Genomic DNA, 17,981 nt, shown 5'->3' on the forward strand with positions numbered 1-17,981 from the left:
ATGTGTCTGATCTTTGGGGCCGGTCCGTACCCTTGGTTTTCACCGCCCGAAAGACCGAAAACGACGAGTCTCCTGGCACTTTGAAGAGGCCTTTTTTCTCCTTCAGCTTGTCCACTTTCAGGGATTTGGTTCTGAAATTGGGGCCGGAGAAACGCAGAATTCGGTTCTAGGACGAGGCTGGGCCTGAGGCAGGGTACGTGTACATTTTTGCGCCGGAAGAGGAAAGCCCAGGATACACATCTGTTTAACTGGGCAGCCGGCAGATTACCGACAGTTTGAGCGCACACCAGTCCGCCTGCCTTGGTATTGCGGGAAGGGCCCTCCCTAGTTGGAGACATCGTGGGGATTCTCATCCTTGGCTGCATGTCGGAATCACCTGAAAAGCTTTGGACACATTGATACGTGGGGTCCACTCTGAGGAGAGAGAGTTACAAAGATCTTCAGGTGATTCTAATGTGCTGCTAGAGCTGAGAACCACTGAGCTAGAGCTTCAGAGAAGACTGGAGATTACAAGAATATGATAAAATAGACTTCAGGAACAAGTCTACACTTCCATTCAAAAAACCTGTAATGACTACCATAGGCAAGGCATTGTTACAGATATAAATAAGACACAGTTACTGCCCCAAACGAACCATGGTCCAAAGGAAAAACCAGAATGTAAAAGTATTACAACACAATGCAGTATGTCCAAATGTCACGTCCGAGACACTAGGGGAGTACAACCGGGAAGCAGTTAACTATGGCTGAGAAAGTTAGAAAAGGCCCATGACAGTTACAGTCTTGTAAGTGGTCCACTTGAAAAAGAATATTAAGAAGAAAGAAGGGGCACCTGGGTGGCTCAGTTGGTTAAGATTCGGACTCTTGATTTGGGCTCAGGTCATGATCTCAGGGTCCTGAGATCGAAGCCCAAGTTGGGCTCCATGCTCAGGGTGGACTCTGCCTGGGATTCTCTCTCCCTCTGCCACCCCCAAATAAATAAATAAAATCTTAAAAAACAACAACAACAAAGTGCAATCTATGCAGAGAGAATAGCACCTGCAAAGATACAGACTAGGGGATAAAAGTGCGAAAAATTTGTAGCAAGATGAATGGTCAGGGGGTATTTAGGGGCTGACAACCATAATTTGGCGCCGGATTGGGGATGGTTTTGTACTGTAGTAAGGGTTTGGACCTTCCAGGATTAGGACTTGATTGAAGTCATATTTTTCTTGCTCTTCCCTCCTGTGTGTTGTTGTTGTTGTTTTTAATTTATTTAGCCTTAATACTGAGTGGAAATTGCGTATGATCAGAAGCTGGGTGATGGGGTGGGAGAGAAATATTCAGGCACAATTTCACACTATACCTGAAAAACACTGCTGCTTTTAATACCCAGGTCTGATTCCAGATTGGAATGGCTTTCTACTTCTGTTTTTGTTTTTGGAATACCTTCTTTCAAAATGGCCACCATTGGGGCATCTTTAGTCCACCCTCAATGACTGCATATTCCTGAGCCCTAATTGTGAACAGTTTCTGTTTTTACTATGGGGCTCCCAACCCAGGAAAGTTGGAGGTTGTGTGATGATGGATGCCTGAGCACACCTGGGACCTATAGAAAACAATCTGTGCTTCAGTTCTGCCTTACAAAAGCACCTTCACATTTTTGTTTTTTAGAATTAGCTTAAAATAGGGTGAGCCATCTCCCTCAGGCTAATTTGACTTTGAGATGCTCTTGCTACCTGCTCTTCCTCTGGGTAAACTATAGTTTATCAATATTGTTACTAAAATCTGTTTCCCGTTTTTTCTGTCCATCTTCCATGGTAGTAGAATTTTAGCCAGGCACATATTTAAAGAGTACATTTCTCTGCAGCTGGATGTGGTCAAGTGTTCTGGTAAATAGGATGTAAATGGATGTGCTGAATAGCTCCTTAGGACAATCTTCCTTACAAGACAGCTGGAGTCAAGAGTACAAAGGAATGAACTATTGATCCCCATGCAACACAGACGGATCTCAAGGGCTTTATGCTGAGTGATAAAAGCCACTCTCAAAAGGTTACATACTGTATAATCCTGTATATGACATTCCGGAAAAGGCTAAACTATAGGGATAAATCAGTGGTCACACTAGGTTGGAATGGGAGAAATGTTTGACTACAAAGGAGCAGCAAAAGGGAATGTTGGGGTAATGCACAAACTTACCAGGTTGCTGGGAACCAGAGCTACCCTAACCGTAATTGACATCAAGTAGCACATGAGAGCACTCTGGAAGAGGGGACATCCTTGTTAAGCTATTGATTAACTCTCCTGGGTAACAAATATGCATTGTGACATAGGCCTCTGTTATCACACTCTGTCCTGAATTTAAGAGGACCAAAATTTCAGACACTGTAGCAGGCCAATGCCAAAAGGCACATCAGGGACAGATGGCACCCCTCAAGATAATCTGAGCAGTTCCATTTCTATCTAGTTGTGCTAAGTCACCAATGAGATGACATTTTTTTCTCATTTGTCCATCCCTTCACCTTCTTGGTTCCAGAGCACAGAAGGGAAGAGAAACTCCTGGGCCAGCCATGGTTCCCTGGCAGCACCTCCGTCCCACCTGCTAGCCCCCTCCCCAACCCCTGAGGAAGAGGGCTTGCTTGTTGGGCACTTGCTCTGCCATCCTGGCCATGTGTGCCACCATGAGTGCTGGCAAAAAGTGACACAGATTGAAAAAGCAAGAGGGGAAAATGGTGTTTTTTTGCCCTGACTCAATGGGTTGTCCCTGAACGCCTAGATAGGGTCTATAAACCATTCTCAGTCCTCACAAGTCCCCTCTCTGGCTGAGGACTGCCTCTGAGAGCCATCGTTTTAATATTCAAACTTTTCTACATTTCTTTCAGGTCCCAGATGATACTCGTTTCTGGAGCAGGAAGGAGTCCATAGTCGTTTCTTCGTTGACCCTTCGCTGCACTCAGAACATGGAGCAGTGGGAGGAAGGCGGAGAGGCACGGGACGGCCTGTAGAATAGCAATGAGCCATCTGGATCTCCTGGACATTCCGTAGGAGATACGCCCAGAGAGTCTCCTGGAAATCCTTATTGGGCAGATTCAGGGTAGGGCCCAGGCTTCTCTTTTTAACAAATTTCCAATGGTTTCTGGTTGGACAGCCCCAAACCCGGCTATCGAGCCTAAGATGGAAGTTGCTCCCAGTTCCCAGCCGGTGGTGAGAGCACGGGAAACCCTACACCCAGGTCAGTGGCGCACTGTGCGGCTTCCGGGGCACTCCGGGCCCGCACGCCCAAGATCGTTCGCTCCGGCCCCCAGGGCGCAGGCGCCGCTCGCCCCGCCCCGCGGACCCGCCCCGGACGCTCGCTGGGTTGACCCCCCTGCGGCGGCCCGTCTGCGCAGGCTCGGGACGGGTCTTGGCTCAGGGGCTGGGGCAGTGGTGGCCTTTACTCTTTGTGGGTTCGGCGACTTCCGGCGCGCAGGCCTGTCCCGGGCACCGCGCCCCAGTCCGTGACAGAGTTGGGAGTGCTCCTCCGCCTGCCCGCCTGCGAGGGGCTACGGGGCCTTGGAGCTAGGGGAAAGAGTTGCAGGGCCGGTCCGTGTCCCTGTGCGGCTCTCCCCCGAATCCCTGCTGTCTTAGGGCCTTGGAGGAGCACTGGCCACCAAGGTCGCAGGCGCGGCTACGGCCTTTCCGCCTGGTGGTGTAGTCGTCACTGTGCGTGTGGGTCTGCGTGGGAACTGGGTTCCGGAGCCTGGTCCCAGAAGGGCGGCGGAGCGGAGCTAGTGCGCCCAGGCCCGGCTCGTGAGGGGTCTGAGAGCGCGCCTGAAAGCGGGGGAACCGCTCCGCCCCGGGCGGCAGCGCTTCACGCCCGGGCGGGAGTCCGGGTTTGATAGCCCTGCTCTGGTCCCTGCGGGTCGGCTGGGCGTCACCGCGCGGAGTGGGAATGCCCGATGTTACCCAGCTTACCAGCTTACTCCCTGCTCCCTGAACTGTAGGGAGGACCACAGGGCTGCGGCCGCAGGACAGTGAATTGGACCTAGTGAAAGGACGTCGCCCCTTAGCCCCAGCTATGGACTCCACAGCATCAGGTTTGGCTCTCGAGGGTGCAGAGGACCAGAAGCCCTTCTGGGGAGTTAGTAGTGGGCCGAGGAGGAGGACGACCCTAGGAAGAAGCCGGGGAATCCACTGATGGGGCAGAGCCTGCAACCGTCTTCCCTGTGGCATTTCCTAATTTGCCAGGCCCAGGAGCATGGAGTCCCAGTATCCAGACGCCATGGTAGAAGTGGAGGGGATGGCCACGGAAGACTTCCGAAAAGGCCAGAGGAGAGCGGGGCGGGCGGGAAAGGATCTCTTCCTGTGTGGAAGGGAGAGGGTAAACAATAAACAAACCTGTGGGGGAGTGGTCCTTGGCCAGAGATCAGGGGGCAGTGGGGCCATTTCGAGCCTTGCCACCATTTCCTTTATTGCTTCATTAACTAATAAGATTCCTCTAGCTCGTCTAGCTCAACTGTATACAAGATTAGCAGTGTACATGGGGGGCACCTCCTCTAGCCACCCTTTCACTAGTGTTTGGGAGGAGGCAATCCAGGTGACCCAGGAGGTTTTAAGCCATTCCTTTGTAAATTTAGAGTCTCCTGTCCTTCACCAATGGGCATTTTAATTTGACTTTTCATTCTTCAATGCAAATGCTCAAGGTCATAAGACTGGCCAATGGCAGAGCTGGGCCAAATCTCTGGGACTGTCACCCCTTCTGTATTCCTTTATGCCTTGTGTTCTGTAGACCATCAGCACAGGAATCATCTCGAAACTCTTTAGAAATGCAGACTCTCAGGCCCTATCCTACATCCACTGAATCAGAGTCTGTTTAAAAAGATCCTCAGGAATCTATACACACATTGAAGTTGGAGAAGTGCTGACCTATACTATACCATGCTGCTTGCCACTTTCATGCTTTTGTTGTTGTTAGCTATGACCACTTCTCTGGTATGGTTGGGGTTAGTTTTTTGTTTGTTTTCAGGCTTTAAAAACAGATACAAAACCCTATCATAGAGGGACTTGCAAAGTATGCTTGCAGAGACCTAATGATGCTTGGGAACTTCTCAGGAAGAACTGACCTTTGAGCTGGCTTCCCAAGGATGAGGGGAAAGGTGTGACTTCTTTCCCTTAAAGTCAGTATCCCTCTGCGGCCTTGCCCTGGGCCTTGTTTGGTATGCTTAACCTGTCATACCGCAGGCTAGATTTAAAGTTCCTTGAAAGCCTTCTCCATGTTTATATTTTTAAAAGGCCTAGAAGGACCTATATATTGGATACCCAGTAAATAACTGTCCAGTGGAGTGGCCAGGCTATGGTGATACTTCAGTTACCTGCAACCTGCTGTGTGGCCTTTGGACAGGAAGTGGGGGGGGGGGGGGTTGTGTACTTCTCTCTCGTGTGGGATAGCTAGAGGCTGCCCCTCAGCTCCCTTTGACCCAGCTCTGTCCCCAGAACCGTGGAGGTGACACACTGACTCTTCAGAATCTCCAGCATGGGGAGTCTGGGAGCTGCAAAGGCCATGGGGTTAGCCTTCCTTATGGCTCCTTTTACCTTCTTAGTTCTCCCCTCTCAGGACTGTGCTCTTCCTCCAGAGAGATACCCAGGAGAAAAGGGAACAACCAGTTTATTCCTGAAAGCCAGGCTCCAGGTGAGTTGGGGTTCTCTTCATTTTTCCTCAAATGACTAAACTACGGATGTCTTTGCCTCCTTTTCTCTGGAGCCTCTGTTCAACGCCAAAGGGAACTGACCCCAATCCCTGCTCTGCAGGAGGTTGAGCCCATCAAGGTGGATGCTGGCCTCCCTGCCCCTTTCCAGGGCCCCTCTCCTCTCTGTTCAGTATGCACTCACTCAGATCCTTTGGTTTATTTCTGTCATGAGCACTGCAGTGAGTACCAAGTAATGTGAGAGAGCCCTGGCCTTGAAAGAGTGTCACTATCACAGAAAGGGAAGGACTCTGGTACGGAGGATGCAGCCCCAGTCACAGTGAGGATGTGCATGATTTAATGACAGATGGGAGTGGCACAGATAGGCCTTTCCTTCACGGTTTAGTAAAAGGAAAATCAGCCTGTGCTGGAGAGGTTGGGGAAGGCTCATGGAGAAGAGGGGCAAAGAGGTTCTGAGGGTATGGACAGGTGGGGAGGCCATTTGAAGCTATGTCCCTGTTCAGATGTTACCTTCCTGGGATTAGTGAGGAGATAGACTTAACTCACTACTTCCTGGCTGGAAGACTCACCTAACTTCTCTATGCATTGGCTTTGCCAACTGTAAAATGAGGATGGTAATCATGTTAATGATAATGATGAAAGTAGTAATAGCCAATGTACTGAGAAATAAATATGTATCAGGAACTATTCTACACAATTTACTTAAACTAACTCTTTTCATCTTTCAAACATTCTCATTTTGAGGAATGGCAACTGAGGCACAGAGAGGCAAATGAGAAAGCCAAGGCACAGAGAGAGAAAGTAACTTGTTCATGGTTATCTAGCTCATAAGGAAGGCATTTTAGTTTCAGATCCAGGTTGTCTGGCTCTAAGATCTTAACCACTCAGTAATGCAACTACCTCATATTGTTGCTGGAGTCTTCTGGCAAATGGTAACTGCTTAGTCTTTGTCAGCTTCAGTTGTGATGGGGGTAGAGGGGGTAATAATGACTGACTCCAGAAGTGGATTCAGGTTTGGCTGTAGTAGGCTGGAGAAGCAAGTGGAGGGCTGTAGATGCAAGCCTACATTGTTTCCTAGCATGGATGCCAAGATGGTACTATCTTGGTACTACCTAGATGATAGTTTCATGTATTCTAGCTTAATGATAGACATTGTGTTTAATTTTCTAGCCAATGGGGGAAACCCCCACCAATAGGGAAGTCTCACAAATAGCTAGTAGAATAATAAATAGAGTTTAAACCTCTTTGGCCTTGATGTACACATTCAGAGGTACATCAGAGAGCTTAATCTAGTTATGCTGTGGTAACAATGGCCTGTAGATCTCAACGGCTTATAGTTAACAAAGGTGTATTTCTTCTCTGTTACATATCAGTAGTGGACTGGCTGTGACTGCTCCAGACCCTCTTTGCTCTGGGATTCAGGCTGAATCCTGTCTGGGATATATTATGTGGCAGGGAAAAGTGTAATGTCAGAACGAGGAGATGGTTCTTCTGGCTTCTGCCCAGAAAGGACATGTGTTGCTTCTGCCCACAGTCCACTGGCCAAAGCAAGTCATGTGGCCAAGCCTAAAGTCAGTGAGGTGGGAAATACAAGCCTCCCATAGTGAGGGGTGCCAGGGGAGGGGCAATGAATATTTTGAACAAATGAGTCTACCACTGTCTGTTTTCTTACAAATATTCACTTCCCTCCCTCCACACAAATTCTCTCCCCAAAAGATAGCCCCAGAACTCCATTTAGTTCTCTAGTAGGAACATCAAGATCAGAGTCCTGGATGGGGTGATGGCCTCAACATTAGGTCTGGATGTTTCTCCTCTGGATCTGGAGATCTATGAACTAAAAGGACAAATTGCCTGAATCCATATATCCAACGTACAGTGGAACAATGGAGACAGGATAACCACAGTAAGCACCCCTATTCAGAACAGGGAAGCATGGGAGGAGCCCAGCAGTCTCAGATCTGTAACAGCTATGAAATTACACTTGGCAGACTTGGTGAGAACCACCGATCTTGGGACTGGGAAGTCTTTTGGTTATGTCCTTGTTCTGCTCTGTGGGTGGAGCTCCTCAGTCCCGTTTTCCTTAGCTCTTGGCTCTGCCTCCCAAGTTCCTTTTGCAGTATCCTCCTTGGTCACATAGGAAATGATATTGGAGAAGAAACTCACTTGAGGGCTAACCAGCTTTTTCATCCTGCCTGAGTAGGTTGATATGTCCAAGGATTTTTTCAAGTCATGGACGTTCAGTGTAACTCTCAAAATGTCATCAGCTTTTAATGTATCTGTTTTCTGTCACTTCCATGTGTCAGCAATTTTACCCACAGTTCTTTTTTAAATATGCCCCTCTTTTTAGGCTTAATTGTGGAGCTCTGGGGGTTTTCTTGGGACAGCCATTGTTTTAGTCACTAAGCAATTCAGTGGCCCTGAAAGATTTACTGGGAGCCATCTGGAATTATTCAGAGGTTTAAACAAAAGGTTTGACTACCACACTCATGATTTGGTCCTTCCCTAAGGTTGAGTTTTAATCATCCTCTGTCATGCAAAAGCCTTATCTATATTGTCTTGACCTGTTGGAAATGAGAAGTGGTTAAATCTCTTAACTCTGCAAGTCCTGGAATTTCTGGACACTTTCTTTTGCCTTCCATTTTTATTTTGCAAACTGGCAAACTCTTGAGCTCATTTTTTTTCTTGTAATATTTTGTCAAATTCTGCCAGTAACAACCAACTCACACTACTGATGTTCCAGCCTCTTCTTGTAACATCACAAGTTCATGCTTACATTGTTCATCTTTTCAGTTATTACAGACAACAGTTTTAGCACACAGTTCACCACCAAATTACATGGGTTGCCATTTCACCAATAAGTTTCTTTACTACCCGGCCCTGAAGCCAAAGTCACAAATTTTAGGCTTTTTGTTATGGCAGAACTCTACATTAAGTACAGCTTTTTAATGAGTCATTTTAGGCTAGTTATGCTGTAATAACAGCAAACCCTAAGACTTATACCAACAAAGGTCTATATCTTGCCTGCATTACCTGTTTTATATTCCATTTGCAAAAGCAGATTATTTGACTACACCTGGGTCAGTGGGGCAGGGAACTCAATCCTGTAGGGAGAGCCAGTGAATATTCTGAACAAATAATATAATCTATCACAAGAGGTTACTATAGTAGTGAGTTTTCCATATTTGATTATTTTGGACTGACTTTCATGTTAATGTAAAATTCTACTTTGACTTATTCTATGAAATCAATGCCTAAATAGGATTTGATTTCTAAACATATTTTGGGAAAAGTAGCAGGAGTTTATACTGTCTTCATTTATCTGCATTTTAGTTCATGGTATGTGGATTATTGTACAGTGTAAGTCAAATGGGAGGTGTTCTAATTGCTGTTATAGAGGATGACAGGATAGTCCTGGTGGGACCCACAGAATGGTTGTACCTTGTGGGGACCTGGGATTCAGAGTCTCACTGTCAGTTTTGCACATTCAGGAATTGAATGAGTAGGAATTGAAAAGTGATTAGGCTTTGGGCGAGAGGATTCGTGGTAATCAAACTCACAAAAGACTTACTGATTCATTATAAGGCCATTTGATATACTTTCACTGAACTGTGTGGTGGTGGTGGTGATAAATTATTATAAATCCCAAATTATTTGGTTTGGACTTAGTAAAAATTGTCTTTAAAATCATAGGCCACAAGTTTCAAAAATAGTTGGAGACTATTGATACTAGTGCATTTGAGAATGCAAAACAAGGGCCTCTGGATGGCACAGTTGGTTAAGTGCCCAACTCTTGGTTTGGGCTCAGGTCATGATCTTGGGGTCTTGGGATTGAGCCCCACGTCAGGCTCCAGGCTCAGTGAGGAGTCTGCTGGAGTTTCTCTCTCTCTCTCACTCTGCCCCTCCCACACTCACTCATGCTCTCTCTCAAATAAGTAAATAAATCTTTAAAAAAATGCAAAACATATTAGCCTGTTACTTCTAGTTGATTCTAATTAAATGTTGAAGATTGAGGAAATGGATTGCATTTATCTCCCTTACCTAAGCAGAATGTCTCTGTAGGCCTGATTCTCTTGAGATCCTGATTGTATTTCTGAGCAGCGTGATACTGACAAAAGTGGGCATTGGGTAGGATACCAAGTAGTAAGGATAATACAATCCCTGGAGTAGCTTAAAATATTTTTGGGATGACAAACCCAAAACTGGGCATTGGGATAGCTAGAAACTCTTGGAATCCCTTCTACATCCTAAGGTTCTACTCAGAGATCCACCCACTCTTCCCCCCGGGGCTGTTAGTGTGCTCCCTGAGGGTATAAGAGTGTGCTCCCTGAGGGTACAAGAGTGTCTTCTGTGTTTCAGGATCTGATGACATTTGAGGATGTAGCTGTGGAATTCACCCAGTGGGAATGGGGGCAGTTGGACCCCGCTCAAAAGGACCTATACAGGGCAGTGATGCTGGAGAACTTCAAGAACCTGGCCTCTCTGGGTGAGCTCAGCTCCTCCAAAGCCCAAAGCCTGCCTGTCAGGCCTGCCATCTTTATTTCATTGTGTTTAAAAGCTTGGGGTTTCTAGACCTGTTCGCTGAGTTTTGGCCTGGGGTTATGGAATCAGACATTTACATTGTCTTTGGGGTTCTCATTCCTAGGAAAAGTCCTGCTCCATATGAAATTGTAATAAGAAGTTTCATGATTCTGATCCTAATATTTTACGGTGCCTATTCTTTGGAGGCTCTCCACATCTACACTCTGGTCTCCCCCAGAAAGACCTAGGGCCAAAGCCTTGGCCTCTAACATACATAGTCATGATCCTTTTTTCTCTACCATCAGGGCTTCCGGTGTCTAAACCATATGTGATCTCCCAGATGGAGGAAGGGAAAGAGCCCTATGTGTTAGAGGGAGAAATCTCAACAGGTGAGTGAGTGAGACCTAAGCAGCATCACACATAATAAGGACCAGCCATGGGTGAGAAATTGCCCTGAACCCTTGGTCATGGGGCTTTCCTTTGAGAAGGTAAGACCACTTGTCAGGAGCCCTCCACTGCAACATTTTGAATACTCTTAGGCTTTTGTAATTATATCTGGTGTCAGAAGAAGAGATGCTCATTTTCTTCTCTAGCATTTACACTTCCTTTGGTACCCATCTCTGCTCACCCCTTCTGGGTTCTTGGTGCCACTCAGCATCACTAGATGTCATATGGTCATTGTTGGATGGAATCTAAAGATTGACAGTTGTAAATGGCCAGGCTATCCTATATCAGCAAGGCTAAGAGAGTTAGTGAGAGACCAAACAGTAGAGTAGCCTAGAAATTAAAGAGTTACAGGCCAGGACAGACAGATGTCAAGATCAAGGTGAAGACACTTCAAGCTTGATTAAGCTGAGCTTCAACAGAGGTGGTTCCAGGAGCAAAAATTTCTCCTTGCTGTCTGTTGATGTCATCTCTTTGAGACCATGTATTCCTAGGTAACTTGAGAGTACCTGACAGGCTTCACCTCTTGGAGCAGAATTCTGGACTCAAGCTCTCCTGCCTGCCTTGTGTAGCCCAGGCACAATGGAGGAAGGTGACAGTCTGTGCCAATGTCCATCTGTGAGGTAGAATCATAGCCTGGGTCAGAGGTAAATCTCAGGAAATCAGTGCTCAAATCCTGAGAGCACAGGCTGGGCCTCATTAAAGGAGCCTAGAATAGAGAACAGAGAGGGAAGTTGCTGATCTCTGCTATATTAATATTTCCTTGATCTTTTTTCCTTCTAGAATGGGAACAAGGGTGTGACCTCTGGATCTAGTCTTAAATACCTGTCTGTTGACAGTGCTCTACAAACATGGCTGTGTTTCAGAATCTCTCAGGGAGCTTGTTAAACATCCAGATCTCCAGGGGTCACATAAGACCTAACTGACTCAGAATCTGGCTTCTGGGAGCACTGGCATCACTAATCATTTACCTCTTCAGAAGTGTTATTATTATTGTATTAGTTTTCTATTATTGCTGAAACAAATGAATACAAACTTAATGACTTTAAACAACACAAGTTTATTAATAGTTCATAGGTCAGAAGTCTGGCATGGGTCTCACAAAAGATGTCAGGAGAGGTGTGTTCCTTTCTGGAGTTGCTAGGGCAGATTCTGTTTTCTGGCATTTGAATTGTTGGCAGAACCAATTCTTGCAGCTGTGAAACTAAGATCCTTGTTTTCTTGCTGGCTGTCAACTGAGGAATGTTTCCAGCTTCTAGAGACTGCTACATTCCTTGGCTCATGGTGCCCTTCCTCCACCTTCAAAGCCAGAAATGGTGGGCTGAGTCCTTCTCACACATCTCTCTGACCCAGCCAGGAAATGTTCTCTGATTTTAAGGACTCATGTGATTAGATTGGGCCCATCTTAATAATCCAGGATAATATACCCATCTAAAGGTCTGGGCCCTTAATCCCATCTGCAAAGTCCCTTTTGCCATATAAGGTAACATATTTACAAGTTCTTGGGATTAGGGCATGGATGTCTTTGGGGGGGGATTATTTTGCCTATCACAATTATATACAGTAATATATTACTGAGGGGCTGAGGGGACTTTGTGGAGGACATCTTCCTACCCTCTTCTCATCTTTATGATCTTTGGACTTACCTTGTGTACTGGAATCTAATCACTATTTTTTCAGGTTTTCCTAATCTCCATTCACTTGTTTATCACTTCTTGATAACTCCAAAACCTTCTTCAGATATACACTATACTTGAAAGAAACTACACATCCCAGATATTTTTTTTTTAAAGATTTTATTTATTTTTTTGACAGAGACACAGAGAGAGAGGGAACACAAGCAGGGGGAGTGGGAGAGGGAGAAGCAGGCTCTCTGCTGAGCGGGGAGCCCGATGCGGGGCTCGATCCCAGGACCCTGGGATCATGACCTGAGCCGAAGGCAGACGCTTAACGACTGAGCCACCCAGGCGCCCCCATCCCAGATATTATTTTAAGACTTGATTATCTTACATCCATTATAGGACTTTACTTCCTCTGGGCACATGAAACAGTTAATACTAGAATGTCTTTTTTTTTTCCCCCTCAGACTGGGAGAAAAGGCCTAAAGCCAAGGAATCAATACTAAATCAGGGAATTTCCAAAGAAGAATTACTCCAGATAGCATCAGTGGAAAAACATGTCAGAGATGAACTCTGCTTCTGCAAACTGAAAGTAACCTATGGTTGTGATGACCAATTAGAGATACATCCAAAAAACCAGGAGAGACATCTGAAAGAAATGTCAATCACTCACAAATCTACCACCCTTAAGATAGATCATGAACGGAGTGAATTTGGGAGAAGTTTAGGCTTAAGATCAGTCCTTGTTAACCAACACAGTGTTCCTATAGGAGAAGGATCCTACAGATGTGATACAGAATTCAGACAGACTTCAGGGAGAAATAACTCCCAGAGAACCCATTCAGGAAAGAAACCTTGTAAATGTAATGAATGTGGGAAGTCTTTCCATTTCCAGTCAGAACTTAGGCGCCACCAGAGATGTCACACTGGAGAAAAGCCCTATGAATGCAGTGAATGTAGAAGAGCCTTTGGTCATATTTCATCCCTTATTAAACATCAGAGAACTCATACTGGAGAAAAGCCCTATGAATGCAGTGAATGTGGGAGAGCCTTCAGCCAGAGTTCATCTCTTGTTTTACATTATAGATTTCATACTGGAGAGAAACCCTACAAATGTAATGAATGTGGAAGAGCCTTTGGACATACTTCGTCTCTTATTAAACATCAGAGAACTCATACTGGAGAAAAGCCCTATGAATGCAGGGAATGCGGGAGAACCTTCAGTCAGAGTTCCTCTCTCATCGTACATTATAGATTTCATACTGGAGAGAAACCTTACAAATGTAATAAATGTGGGAGAGCCTTCAGCCAAAGTTCATCTCTCACTCAACATTATAGATTTCATACTGGAGAGAAACCCTACAAATGTAATGAATGTGGGAGAGCCTTTGCTCATACTGCATCCCTTATTAAACATCAGAAAAGTCATGCTGGAAAAAAAGCCGTATGAATTCAGTGAATGTAGGAAGGCTTTCAGCTGGAATACACACAATATTCACATGACACACACTGGAGAGAGATCCTATATGTGTAATGTATGTAGGAAGACTTTTGGTTGGAAGACCTATCTTGTTCAACATCAGACAGTACATGCTAAAGAGAAGCTCTATCGATGTCAAGAGAGAAGGTGGGCTTTCAGTCACACCTCGCCTCTTATCAAACACCAGAGGTTCCATATTAGTGAGAAACCAAGTAAATGTGATTGATTTGGAAAGGCTTTTGTCAGAGGACACAAATTATTCAACATAAGACAGTTTCTACTGGCAAGAAGGCTTATCAATGCAATGAGTATGACACAGCCTTCAGTCACATACTGTTCAGTAAGTAAGTAAATAAATATCAGATAACTCAAGTGTGGTAAAAGCCATCTGTAATACTTCTTCCCTTACTAAGCACCAAGAACACATATAAAAGAGAAGTCCTTTGAAAGCAATAAATGTGGGAAGGCCTTCTATTAGAGCTCATCTCTTAATAAACATCAGAGAATTTATTCTTGAGAAAAACACTATGGAAATAGTGAATGTGGGAGAGCCTTCAGCCAAACCTCTTTCCTTTATAAATATCAGTGAACTCACCCTGCTAGTTAGAAGCCCTGGGAATGTAATGCATGTGGAAAAGCTTTTGGCCGATGTTCCACTCATTTTGCACATCAGATAATGTGTCCTAGAGTGACTTTTTGAATTTGGTGAAACTGGGAAAACCCACTAGTATAGTTCAGGCCTCAGCATACATTGAGGCTTCACTCCAAAGAGAAACCCTGGAAACTTAATGAATGTGGGGAAAGTTCCTTTCAGACTTGGGATTCATAAAACAAGAGCTGAAGGGAATCTGAGAAATCAAATCTGGTGGTTTTCTACCTGGTGGGGGCTCTCTATATCTGCACTATGCTTCGCCTCCCTGTCCCGTTACTGATGGGAGCAGAGGTGTTATTGTGTAGGCGAAGAGAATGGAAGCTGAGCTAGGTGGAGAGCCACCACTGATTTAGCCAGACCCTATCTTAGGGCTAAGGAAACTAATCTGAAAATGCCATGCACTGGGTTGGGCCTCTTTTTCTTCTGGTTCACAGCTGTGGTTTTGAGATTGAGAGACTGAAGTTCTTCCTGTACAAAACCCCCCATGCATTGGAGTGGTATTTTTAAAGTTTGAGCAAAAAGCAATTTTTATTAGATCTTTATGCTACGAGATTTGGGATTTTTGAAATAAAATCTTTTTAAACATTAAAATCATTAAAATGTGGGTATTGTATGAAAAAAAAATCAAAACTTCAAAAACATTATTCTAAGTGAAAGCCAGGTGCCAGGCACCATTCCATTTATAGTAGATGTCCAGAAATGGCAAATCCTCAGAGGCAAAGTAGATTAGTGGTTGCCTGCTGCCGGGAGAGGCAACTGGGAGTAAATGCAAATGTTACAAGGAATCTTACTGGGCAAATGTCCTAAAACTGGATTATGGTGATGGTTGAACAACTTAGTAAATTTACTAAAAATTACTGCATTGTGCACACAAAATGGGTGAAATTTATTGTATGTAAATTACACCTCAGTAAAATTTTTTTTTAAAAAATACCAAATATACAGATATACCAACTATTGCTGAACTACTTTTCCTATCTTGTCTGGTAACTTCAAACCATCTGCGTGTCTTTATTTTCTGTAAGAGTTAACCCTAAGCTTACTGGATCTCAATTTCCTATCATGATGCATCTGAAATTTATGTGGAGAAGCCAGGAGTAGGAGCCAGCAGAGAGCAGGAGAGCCTTGACTAAAAAGATTAGCTTGTACTAAAGACAGTCCTTCACGCATTTTAGGTCCAGATGAGAAAGCTGAGCCTAGACTTCAGGGAATCAGTTCAAAGTGGGTCCATGCAGACAGGCAGAATCTAGGGGTCCAAGCGGTTGGCTAAGGCAGAGGTGCAGGCAGAGAGGATGAACGGGAGGCATCTGACAGCTGAGATCAGAATTCCAGTCCAGGAACCTAGAAATCATGGGGATTTCCTTCCAGAGAGCCAAGTGCACAGGAGAGAAATAGCAAATTTCTTATATTAGTAATAGCTTGGTTTGTTCTGTCTTACCTTTTCTCCCAGTACCCTTTTCTAACCCCAACCTAAGTCACTTTATATACCTGGACACCTGCAACTTTGTAGCTGATCTTTGCTTAACATCTATCTTTCTTGTGTATCTTTGCCATGGTAACCATTCTTCAGTCTGTACCCACTGCCCTGTCTGAAAGCCTTTGTACTGCCTACAAGATAAATCCTCACTCCTCAATTTGGCATTTAATGCCCGCTCCACTCTGCCTTAACCTCCTGCTGCTCCTGACAAGAACCTCTATTACAGACAAACTAATTTGCTTGCCATACCTCAGGCATCCTTCAGACTCCCCTGCCTGTTCCACCAGCCTGGAATAACCTCTCCACTTCTCTGAAGCCTAATAATTAGAACCCTGTTCAAATACCCTCTCATCAGGGAAGAATTGTCTTGAACACTGATGTGAAGTCATATCTTAACTGATTTGCAATTGTAAAAGCATTTGTGTTTGCTTAAGGTTTTTAAAAATGAAAGATGTCTTGGGATAGTTCTTATTACTGTCTTGATCTATTTAAATCATTTGTTTATCAGCTTGCCACTTTCTTGTCTCCTGAACCAGATTATCAGCTGCTTCAGATAATTTCTCATACTTCCTCTCAGAAATGAGCAGACAGTAGGTGCTTACTAACCATGTGTTAATTTGGGAAAAACTTGTATTGCCCATGTTTTCTCACTGCTTCTGACTTCACACTTTTTTTAAAAAAAATATTTTACTGTATAGATATATCCCATTTTAAAAAATATTATTTATTTAAGTAATCTCTATGCCCAACATGGGGCTTGAACTCACAACCCCAAGATCAAGAGTCACATGCTCTTCTGACTGAGCCAGCCAGGTGCCCCTGACTTCACACTTTTGTACTAGATGAAAAACTTTCCTTCTAGAAAACTACCTATTAAATATTTTCTTAAAAAATACAATGTTGCTTCATGTAATTATTTTTCAAATTCAAATATAGATTGACATTGTTCCATCTTTGGGGGGTGGGTTGGTATGTGTGTACATAAAAACTCATTGCTATTTTATTTTGTAGCACTACAATGAATTCTCATATCAACTACCCAGAATTAGGCCAAACTCCACAGGTTAAAGTACAGTCCCAAGACTGCTCTCATTTCAGACACCAGCCACAAATTTGGGGGTCCCTATGCTACTCTTCTGACCAGCTGGCTACAAATTTGGGAGTTCCCACTACTCCTTCAGGTTTGATAATTCTCTAGAGCAAATCTCAGAACTCAGGAAAGGGCTATATTTATTATGATAACTTTATTATAGCAAAAAGATACAAATCAAAATCAACCTAAGGAAGAGGCACATAGATTGAGGTCTGAGAGCATCTCAAATGTGAGGCTTTCATCTTCCCCAGGAACACATCACCTGCTGGTATAGCAATGTGTAACTATGCAGAGTACCGCCAACTAGGGAAGCTCACCTGAGCTTCATAGTCCAGTTTTCACTGGGGTTTCATTATGTTGTCATAGTTGGTTGACCACACGGTTGAACTCAATCTCCAGTGCCCCTTCCCTTCCTGGAAGTCAGGCTGATACCACATGGCTCAAAGTCCCAACTCTCTAATCACAAGATTGGTCTTTCTGACTTGGTCAGCCTTCTGACTTGGTCAGCCCCCATCTTGAATCTAATTAGCATAAATCAGGGGCAACCAAGAGTCATCTTTTCTTTTTTTTTTTTAAGGATTTATTTATTTGTCAGAGCACAAGCAGGGGGAGCAACAGGCAAAGGGAGAAGCAGGCTCCCTGCTGAGCAAGGAGCCCAGTGCAGGACTTGATCCCAGGACCCCGGGATCATGACCTGAGCCGAAGGCAGATAGATGCCTAACTGACTGAGCTACCCAGGCATCCCAAGAGTCATCTCATTAGCATGAACTATCAGGTGTGGTCCCAGAGACCCACTATGAATAACAAAGACACTCTTATCACTCAGGAAATTCCAAGGATTTAGGGGTTACCTCCCAGGAATCAAGGACAAAGATGAACCAAGTTCTTTATGACAGAAGCACACACTCAAGTCAATGTGAAAATGCTTCTTCAATTATTTTTTTTTTCTTCTTTTTTTTTTAATCCAAGTATTTGTCAATGGGCTGTAAGTTGTAAGGAGACTTAATATTATCTACATTCTTTTGCCTTTGTTCT

At 44.5% G+C, this 17,981-nt stretch overlaps 2 protein-coding genes across 2 annotated transcripts; both read left to right on the top strand.

Annotated features, from left to right (window-relative positions):
- Nucleotides 1-116: 116 nt before the first annotated feature.
- LOC116636063 (zinc finger protein 28 homolog) lies at nucleotides 117-12,395 on the top strand. The gene is made up of 6 exons (XM_032410442.1): nucleotides 117-193; nucleotides 2,862-3,211; nucleotides 3,963-4,055; nucleotides 5,559-5,647; nucleotides 10,020-10,146; nucleotides 10,487-12,395. The coding sequence occupies exons 2-6, from the start codon at nucleotides 3,109-3,111 to the stop codon at nucleotides 10,576-10,578; spliced, it is 504 nt and encodes a 167-aa protein (XP_032266333.1). The 5' UTR covers nucleotides 117-193; nucleotides 2,862-3,108; the 3' UTR covers nucleotides 10,579-12,395.
- ZNF514 (zinc finger protein 514) lies at nucleotides 10,649-16,590 on the top strand. The gene is made up of 2 exons (XM_032411179.1): nucleotides 10,649-10,669; nucleotides 12,687-16,590. Exons 1-2 carry the CDS (start codon nucleotides 10,649-10,651, stop codon nucleotides 13,692-13,694), a joined length of 1,029 nt encoding a protein of 342 aa, XP_032267070.1. The 3' UTR covers nucleotides 13,695-16,590.
- Nucleotides 16,591-17,981: the final 1,391 nt, after the last annotated feature.

Source organism: Phoca vitulina, unplaced genomic scaffold (genome assembly GCF_004348235.1).
Source record: "Phoca vitulina isolate PV1807 unplaced genomic scaffold, GSC_HSeal_1.0 scaffold12, whole genome shotgun sequence".
In the NCBI taxonomy this organism is placed as follows: domain Eukaryota; kingdom Metazoa; phylum Chordata; class Mammalia; order Carnivora; family Phocidae; genus Phoca; species Phoca vitulina.

Bases quoted from the DNA above. Each gene is read 5' to 3' on its own strand.
- LOC116636063 (XM_032410442.1), top strand. From the start codon at position 3,109: ATGGTTTCTGGTTGGACAGCCCCAAACCCGGCTATCGAGCCTAAGATG. The intron at 5,648-10,019 runs GTGAGTTGGGGT...TCTGTGTTTCAG, and splicing joins TCCTGAAAGCCAGGCTCCAG to GATCTGATGACATTTGAGGA. The intron at 10,147-10,486 runs GTGAGCTCAGCT...CTCTACCATCAG, and splicing joins CAAGAACCTGGCCTCTCTGG to GGCTTCCGGTGTCTAAACCA.
- ZNF514 (XM_032411179.1), top strand. From the start codon at position 10,649: ATGGGGCTTTCCTTTGAGAAG. The intron at 10,670-12,686 runs GTAAGACCACTT...AGTTAATACTAG, and splicing joins TGGGGCTTTCCTTTGAGAAG to AATGTCTTTTTTTTTTCCCC.